Consider the following 9959-nt stretch of genomic DNA (forward strand, 5'->3'; position numbering starts at 1 on the left):
GAAAGATGCGCAGAAACTGTGTACGCACGGTTTTAAAAATCTGTATTTTTTTGGCGTACGCCATTTCCGCCTTTTGGCCGTACGTTCACTTTTAGTATGGTTTCCACGCAATCCTTTATAAATGAGACCCCTGATGGTTCAAACAGAGCTTACTTCTAGACGAGGCAAACTGTCTATCAGCACAATTAGTTACCAATCTATCAGGTGCCTCTCTGTTATTGTGTTTTTAATCTACGTTCATGCAAATTTAGGATTTGTAGTTATCTGTGTGTAAATATGATCAATTTCTACACWTTTTTGGAAAGGTTTACACAAAGGGCTCTCTACACGGCATATGCAGGGCAGAGAGAGCTTTCAGGTCAGGTCACTTGTCGCAAACATATAAAATAAATCAAAAGTGAGCCCCAAAAAAAAAAAAAAAAATATATATATATATTTTTTTTTTAGTGCACAAAATTGGAAATTTGTTTATTTTTTGAATTTTCATCCTGGTTCAGTAAACCAAGGGTAGTTAATTTTTTGTTTCAATATAAAAAAAAACAAACCTACTGAATGTACACTCATGACCATTCAGGTTTTGGTTGATTTTCTTTTTTCTATTCTTGCTTTGTAGCTGGGTGGTCATCCAGAGCTAAAAGGGCCCTAACTTCCAGCTTTCCAACCAATTCACCGTCTTCCCATCTGCAGACCTTTATACTCTTCTTAGCTTTAAATGCCTTGTTATGTCACGGACACCAGCAGAAATATATCCCTGTCTCTGTGCAACTGCAGTTCCAGCAAACTAAACGTTGGTTGAAAAAAGCAGAGAGGTGTCACAGTAGTGTTGACTGGATGCTATTAGTATGCTAGGATCCTCAGACTACAGGGTCTAAATCAGTCACATTTTTTATGTAAATACTTGGTGCAGAACAGCGAGAACAGGGTGCCATATGGAAAAAGATGAGTACAGCAGAAAGAGAGCAGTTGACTACTCAGAAACTGAAACTTGGTCTTCAACACACAAATTTCCAAAAGACAACGAAGCCCCCGATTTTTGCAGGAGTTGCATTTTCAGAGTACCCACGAATCATTAAAATGCACAAATACTGGATGCAGTCCAGAAAAGGCCTACAGTGTGTTTGGGGACCAAACAAAGACACACGAGAGCTAAAGAGTTATCATTTACACACTACATGGTTTTGTTAGAAGACAAAAATGCTGCGTTCTTGGCGGAATGTGGCATYTTCACATACTGTACTGTATTAAAGTGATTTTATGTTAATATTTAGGGTAAAAAAATGTAAATTATATTCTTCTTAATAATTTAAAGTCATGAAAAAGAAAAAAAAATTGATGTTCCTTATTTCTGGTTTCCACCAATTTAAGGGGGTTACTGTAAACTACTAGTAGTGCTAGTAGTAATGCAACTTTGTGGAGCTTCACTGCACTTTAAAGGGGCAATATTATGTGTTTCTCAGTCATACATTTAAATACTATACCATAATAAGGTGTCTATGTCACCTTTAGTTGTTATTAAAATACTGTTTTTATGTTTAAATAGAAAATAAACTTCTAAACGCCTTGAGATTGGCCTGTGTCTCTTTAAGAACTACCTTCCGCTTCTGTCCCGCCCCATTTCAGTGTTGGTGGGGGAAGGGGTGGGGGAGGGGGTTCGCACGTGCGCTATGCTGCAGTTTAATTGGCATCTGAAAATACATTTCCTCAAAGGTATTTTGAATCTGATAAGTGCTTCACTGAGTGAGAAGTAGTGTTGAGAGCAGCAGACAGTTAAGTTTCACTTTGCTCTGTTACTGCAGAGAGCCTGCAGGAGTCATAGGCGGGGTGTGTGGAGRGGGGAGMTGTGCTCCGGGATGAGGAAGCTCGGCTTAAAGACACGTCCCAGGGGCATTTCTGGTCCCCACTTGTCGTTTTGCTCCTCAGCATGGCTGCCTTAAAACGCTGCAGGATTTCTTGAACATGTATGAATGAGTCAAACCAAGGCTTTGGACATGTTTTTTTTAATGAGAGTATAACATTATAACATGATATAAAACTCAAAAAAGTTGATTTTACATGATATTGCCCCTTTAAGGACACATTTTACACCAAATGAGTCAGGAGTGAAGACATTTTGACTTTATTCTGCTTCACAGACCAACCAAACCACCTATTTACCCTTGCTTCATTTATGGTAGCTTGTGCTTGCTGGTGACTGTAGCAAAGCAAGCTAATTGTAAGGAAAGAGGTATTTTTATAATGTACACGCATTATAAATTTTAGACAAAAAAGACTAAACAGTTACTAAGGAGTATATTAACATTTTTCTCGTTTTCAATAAATTTGCTAAGCTAGTTTTCCATAATATTACTAAGCTAAACAACCTCCTTAGATTTTGAGGTTCCGTTGAGCTTTTAGGTTGGACTTTTGACTTGTGGCCGTGTTCTAAGAAAAATACCCATGGAAGGAAATTTACATTTTCTTGTTTAAATGTAACGCTATTTACAGCAGAGTCCCACAATTAGATTTTTGTGTTTAAAGGAAACTAATGGCGCTTTTCAACAAGATAAGGTTAACCCATTTAGTTGTAAACTAAAAAAGGTTCATATATCTTTACCCCAAGGTTTCTGTTAGTCTTCCTATTTGTCAGTCCTCTGAAGTCTCTGCACAGCTGTTCTCTGCTCACCTCTCTGCTCACTTCTCTCCCAGGAGCAGATCAGATTGAAAGATACCTTGCAGCACTGATACTATTGCCTCACTCATATTTGTGCGCAGATTTGAGAACGCGACTTGCATTCAACTCATTTCCATCCCTCCATGGCTCTCGATTCGTTTTGCTCGCTCTTGCAGTTTTTGTTGTTTGCCTTTCATTATTTTCTTCATTAGCGTGAACAAACATCTTTGTTAGAATTCTCTTTTGGGTATCCCTCCATGTCAGCACATTTTCACTTCCTTGATCTGAGACAGCGGGAGAAATGGAGGGAGAGACGGAATCAGAGAGAGAACAAATTAATTGTATTATTTCAGCTTACCATCTCAATCCCCTGCATAAATGCAGCAGCAATGCATTTTGCAGAGAAGAAAGCAGGCGGCAAGTGAAAGCACAATGGAATTAAGACACAGAATAAAAAGAAATAGATGAGGTGAAAGGAGGATAGAAAGACCACTTGAGTGCATGGCTTGCATGAGCGAGAAAGAATGTTGGCGGGTTGTAGAGAATGAAGAAGAGCAAGTGAGGTAGACTGTGCGCCCCGTTCAGGATCAGTGAAGTGGAGTATTTAATCTAACATGATGAACGAGCTATTGGAAACATCATCCTCCCAGCTCCTCCTTCACTACCCCAAACTCATTTCTCACGAACCGTAAACCCTGTGATGGAGCCGTGCTTAAGGTCGTTTAGGCACAAAGGTAAAGAAAGTCGGACCAATCTTTTTTCTGAAAATGAGCTTCTACCCTTTGAGTAAAATTTTAGGCAAATTGGTACAAGCAAAGTGACCTGTTTTATGTCTCACATCATTCATCACAATAATCCTGTTGTTTTAAGCCAAACAGATAAAATACTGATGGACTGTTTGTTTTGCATTTGAAGTAGAGTTTTGTCCTTGTTTTGCCTGCGAAATCTTGTTCAGACAAAAATATTTTTTAGACCTTTTGTTAGTTAAATACCTGACACATTGGCTTATACATTTAACTCTGGCAGCCATTTAAATTAATTATAGTAAGCAGCACACTGAGTGGTTAGCACTGCCACCTCACAGCAAGAAGGTTCTGGGTTCGATTCCCGGTTTGGACCTGGGGTCTTTCTTTGCAAATATGCATGTCCTTCTCGTGCTTGCGTGGGTTTTCTCCGGGTACTCCGGTTTCCCCAACACCCCAAAAACGTGTACAATAGGTTGCCTTCAGGCCCAGGCTTTCTTTAAAAAAAGAGATCCGTGATCTCAATGGGATTTACCTGGTTGATACAACCTTTAAAAAAGTTGTTGTAGTGTCATCGTGGTGAGGAAAGAGCTGAATCGAAAGGCAATTTCAAAGGATCTCAATTTATAGTATGGTGTGTGAGGATGGATGAAATACCTGTTTGACTGGGGGTTTCATAGGTGGGCCCATTGCTCTCCCCAAAAAGACACTGAGCTTCATTAAAACATTTGCATCCTTCGGATGAAGGAAACACCCAGTGTTTTAAGCTTCTTGGGATCCAGAAAGGGGTCCCAGAGAATTAATTTTCTTTGACTGTTGAAAGCCAGGCAATGGCTCACCGTCATGGAGTCCCATCACTATTTTGTGTCGGATAAGCAAGTTGTGCCCAGTTAAGTCTCCAACCAATGCACTCAAAGTTTTCCTTGTCAGTGCGTTGAGTTCTTTCCAAACCTAAGATTTGGGTAATTTATCAGTTCCCATGCCTGTCCAATGTCTGTCAGCTCCTGCCAGCAAAATGAGTGTTGACGTCTCATCTAGGCCTGTAGGGCAGTCCTGCAGACTGTTGTTGAAATACCTACAACAGACTCTGATGTGGGCCTGACTGCCAGCTTTTGCCAGATAGTCAGCTCTCTTGTTACCATTAATGCCAGTATGTCCTGGTGCCCATTGAACAGTAACAATGTTGCCTCTCCCCAGTTGTTGTTGTTGCTCTGGATTTACTGGTCCATCTATGTTCCAACCCTCATTTATGATCATGAGGCATGGATCATGACCAAAAGAAAAGATCCTGGATCCAAGAGGCCAAAATGAGCTTCCTTCATAGGGTGGCCTTTGAGATAAGGCGAGGAGCTCTGTCATCGGGGGAGGGGGGAGTTGGGTGGCGGCTCGGAGTAGAGCCACTGCTCCTCTGTATTGAAAGGAGTTAATCAAGGTGGTTTGAGGATCTGATTAGGATGCCTCCTGGACGCCTCCCTTTAGAGGTTTCCAGTCCAGCCCACTTGTAGGAGACCCAAGGTAGGACCCAGAACCGACTGGAAGGTTTATGTATCTTCTCTGGCCTGGGAATGRCTCACCCAGGATGAGCAGGAAAGTGTCGCTGTGAAGAAGGATGTCTGGGTTTCTCTCCTAGACCTGTTGCCTCTGCAAACCAACTAGGAATAAGCGGCAGAAGATAGAGTTGCTGTATTGTAATCTTTTCTGCAAAATTACTCCTGTGGTTCTTTACTTTATTTTTTGAAGCAAACAGACTTAGGAACACGCAAACATTATTGCTCACCTTACAATGGTGGGCAATAGCAACCATTTTGACAGGGTCCCTTAACTGTTGAGATATTTATCCGTTAAACGCTTCTACAAAGCACAAACTAACACAGATTTCTGACTCAAAAATATTTTTATTGCCTTTTACAATGTGCACAAAGAACATTGTAGAAAATACTTTTTCTTTCACTTACAACTTTCTTTTAAGTGCGTCACTCACCTTTTTTATGTGTTGAAGCATGGAATTGTCCATTTTAAATGCCCCAACATTGCTGCTTTGACCTTTTGCTTTCTTTATGCTTCCCCTCTTCAGAATAAACCAAAAACCTTTTGTCTGTATTGATCATGTACTCAAAGTTTTATGCTTTTTTCTGTGAGACACTTTTACCTTGCTGTCTTTTTTTAAGAGCAGTTTAAGTGCTTGAGTGGACATGTAACATAAACAAAAAATGTTTGTCCGGTTGCTTTTGAGCAGCTTGCTACTTTTGTAAAACTCCGGACTGTAATTGTGTGTTTAGAGCAACTTTTACACATATAACAATATTTTTCTTGACATTTCTTCTCTTCCCTTTATTCCAGGGTCCTAAATATGCTTTGTTTTGGTTCTGAGTGTGGACAAGAAATAGTCAAGTGAATGARATGTGCACCAACGTTTACCTCGGGCCTTTCTTACCCCTCTTCCACTCTCTCTTAGTTAGCACCATTATTGCCACCTAACTCTTGGCAGTTGTAATTGGGGAAGTTATTTTTACCCTTTCTTTCCTCTTTCCTTCCTTCCTTCCCTCCATCCTTGGTGAATTAATTGGAGGGCGCATGATGCCACGGACGTTGGGTAGGTAACGAGTGACGAGGACTGGACCACCGCTAACACCCAGCTCTCTAATTGGCTTTCTGGGAGGGATGAGGGTCATTAGACATASGTGACTGGTTTGCCATCTCAGCACATATATTCATGCTGGTATTATATGCACCCTCTTCATATTGTATCACAGTACATGTAAACATTTTGCCCATTCATGTTGGAATTACAGAGACTTGTTGCTTCGAGATAATCAATTGGGACGATCAAGCAACAATGAGCTTTGAAAGAGGATTCTTTACTCACTGTGACACCCGGGACTCTCATTATCGCATCATGCATCTTCAGAGCTCTGAACATCCTGAACTTTAAAGAGCAATAACTCTATGTAGTTATAATTGATAGGATAGGAAGGCAACTTTTTGCTGCCCTGAAATCTTCACATCAAAAGCATCAGCTCAATTAAAACCTGTCCATACAGTGATTTCCCTACCCTCACACATTATCCTTCTTTTGCTCTTCTGTCATCCTCATCTGAGATCAGGCTGTCTTAATTAGCCCTAACGCTTCATAAGATCTGAGGTTTGTTCGTGATGTGATGACATCGTCCTCTGTCGGCATCATTGACTGTTAAGGACGGGAAACAGTGGTTTTCTTTTCCACCAGTTGTCTAAATTTGTTTGAAGTGGTATAATTGGGGCTAACGATGGTCAATTCAAAGTTTTAACAGCCTCCAATTGAACCAGTCCACATAAAAAGATAAATAAACTAAAAGATCAGGCTGTGATTTCTGCAACATGCAAATATTTAAGTAACTGCCATCTTGTGCTGCAATCTGCAAAAATTTGGCTGCTCTGCAAAGTTTGTCGCTAATTATTCTGCAAGATGCTCCCCTACACGTACGCACACATACACACACACYCTAATAGGCGCTTCTTTTCACTCCAAGACCGTGTATTTCCAAAAAGCACCCAATCAACAAAGATGGTGTCGATTCATTTTCTTCTTTGTTTAGTGTAATTAGTGTAAATTGTTTTTCTGGTGAGGAACCGTTAGCGGAGAAAACACCCGTGATTTATAGCCACCACAGCAGGCCAGTGTTTCCTGCTCCTCATTTGAGCAGCATCCTGTAATACTGATTACAAGTATTGATGCAAATAGCACTTTGTTCAAGGTTTCTTCCCGAAACACACATTTTCTCAATCAACTCTTTAGCAGAGCTGTCTCTGTGTCATTTAAGGGGTTCCTTCCTCTAATTTCTTTGTGTTTTTTTCTCTGTTTTTATCATTCCCATCTTTTGAGTATCAATTGCAGCTTTTTCTTTATGCCTCTTTGGCTTAGTATAGTGTGTATTGTACACTTTTCATTTGTGTGTTTTTGCTCTGTATAAACTTTTTTTGTCCTTTGTTTTTCTGCGTTGTGGAGAGCACCTTATGAATGCTTGGACAGATTTTAATGAAACTCTGAAAAGTCCATCTGCATCAGATTAACTTTTGGTGTCACCCAAATACAAAATGGCCACCAATGCCAAGAAACATTGGCAAGCTTAAAAGTGGCTCCAGCTCAACTAATCTTGCAGATTCCGAGCTAAAATTTGGTTGTCCGTTAGCTGAGTACATATGCTGAGTACATATGTCCCCAACATATACTTTGAGTGCTACTCATTTGCACACTTTTTGCTTAAAACAAGCTTCAGCTTTTGGTGTCCACCCTACTTGTCTGTTAGCACCATTTCTCAGAAACTAGCGTAGAAGTTTAATAAAACTTTCAGAAAGTCATTGAATATCCATTAACAACTTATCAACATTTAGAGTCAAGTCAAATGAAGATGGCCATGACAGCTACATGATCTAAGCCATCACAGAAATAGCTGCAACTTGATCAGTTTTACAGATATTTATTTGAGTATCTGGCAGATATAGCAAAATGTCATGAAAATGCATGAAAACGTGCAAATCTTTATTAGGGTTTGACCAAAATGGCTATAATTGTGTAAGGGGATGAATGACATGCATTCTTCCAAGAAATGCTTGTTTTAAAATTGTTTAATAGTAACATTGTCATCCAATAACAAAAAAATTCCATTAATGGTAGCACCATTCATGTTTTGTCCCTTTATTTTTCAGTACTATTATGGTACCGAAAAAAAAACAACAACTAGTTTTTAGAGAACCTTTAGCCAAGCCTATCATGTTTTTATATTTTTTTCTCTGCATTTTAATATGTGGAGGTTCTTGCTATAGTCGCACAATGTAGYTATTGCAATGTTTTTGTCCAAACTGAGATTTGTTTATAATTTTTTCAAGTGGTTGAAAAAGAATTATCCAGAACAGTGTAGACAGGGTTTTAATTTAGACCCTTTGCCACCTTGAATGGTTTAACTGCTGGTTTTCATTGATTCATTTCAAATGGTCTTGTTTTTATTTGAAGACATCAAATTTCAATTGGAGATTACCAAAGGGACGTTSTTTGCCCAAATGTGCTATAGAAAATGCCTCTAAGCTGACGTGAGTGGTGACGGTAAACAGAACAATGGTGGGGCGCAGCATAAAGTAGGGTTACCATTGATTTAAGGCAAACTGAGTCTTCATCTTTAACCCTTACTTTATGGAAATGGGCAACGGGAAATGTTGCAGTTGAAAGCCTGAGTTTGTTTTGATTCCCTAGATACAGTTTTGGATTTTATAGAGTTTTTGCTGTTATGCACAAGTGCTCACAAATATATTTTCGACTCATGAACACAAAAAACAAACTCCCCCTCTTTAAGTTATCCAGACGTCACATTCAGGCTGGGTTTGTGCGTCAGCTGGGAGAAGAAAAGGCCAGTGAAAGTTCAGTGTGCTGTTTTTTATTTTACAGCTCTTTGTAACACAAATTGCTTTATTTATATAAAGCCACTTCTTTGCACACACACACCCACACCCCCACACCCACACCCACACACACACCCACACCCCCACACACACACACACACACACACACACACACACACACGTGTGTGTTTAAAAAAACAGCTAAAGAATCATTAACTTCTCTGCACTAACCCTTCCAGCTTACACACTATTAATCTGAACATATGGAAACAATTACACAAATTAGCGCATGCTGCAACTGACTCAGCACTAATTTTACAACCTAACAATGGTTGTTAATTTACACAAATCTGAGGTTATTAGCTACACAACAACAGGCTTTGAAAGATGATTTTTTTTTAATTCCCAAGCATGGCAACTAGAAATCATTGAGTCTGCAACTCTTGCTTTCTACTTCCTGTTCCTGTTTGTGTTTGTTTGTTGGTGTGACACTTACAGCAGCATGAGTTCGATGCACTGGGTGAGGTGGTCCCAGGAGTACCCTGTCAGCAGATGCAGAGCAGTCGTCCAGCTTGGGGAAATCTGAAGGCAAATACGAGAAGCTGCCACGCACGCAGCAGCGACCTGGGACGGCCTGAAGTTCAGGAAGGCGTGATCTACGAGGACAAAAATCATTCCGTTCCAGTTAAAGGAGACCAATTATGGGTCCTAGAAATGTTTATGGTATGTCTGTGGGCTATCCAGACCATGTTCATTCAATTTAATGCACAAAATAATTCTCAGATAATAAAATTTCCCATTTTCTAGTTCTGCCTGCTCTGACTTCAGTTCAGAAGNCACACACACACACACACACACACACACACACACACAAAGACCAACACATACAAAAATGAAAACAATATGGTATCTGAATGACTCTTTGAACATCTCAGTTGTCTTTACAAGTTTACCCTGAAAAAAAAAACTGAAAGGTTTTATTGTGATAACTTCAACTCCTGAGGGTTCTTTATATGGACAAAATCAATCGAGTGAGACACAAATTAAGAATTTTACACAGAAAATTGAGACTAAAGCAACAGAGAATAGATTCTACTCTGTGCATTATCAAAAGTGTGCTAAATGAAAATAAATTTGTAAGAAATTCTCCTTTTTTAAAGAAGTTAAAACAAATTAAGATGAACACAATGTGG

General features: G+C 39.6%; 1 protein-coding gene across 2 annotated transcripts in view; it reads right to left on the bottom strand.

Annotated features, from left to right (window-relative positions):
• The window catches only part of ccnjl (cyclin J-like), a 47308-nt gene that overhangs the window by 2742 nt on the left and 34607 nt on the right, over nt 1-9959 (bottom strand). For both annotated transcript variants that reach the window (XM_014032118.1, XM_014032119.1), the window contains exon 5: nt 9263-9422. In XM_014032118.1, coding sequence (XP_013887572.1) covers nt 9263-9422 — 160 coding nt within the window. The remainder of the gene's footprint in view (nt 1-9262; nt 9423-9959) is intronic.

Source organism: Austrofundulus limnaeus, unplaced genomic scaffold (genome assembly GCF_001266775.1).
Source record: "Austrofundulus limnaeus strain Quisiro unplaced genomic scaffold, Austrofundulus_limnaeus-1.0 Scaffold1377, whole genome shotgun sequence".
NCBI lineage: Eukaryota > Metazoa > Chordata > Actinopteri > Cyprinodontiformes > Rivulidae > Austrofundulus > Austrofundulus limnaeus.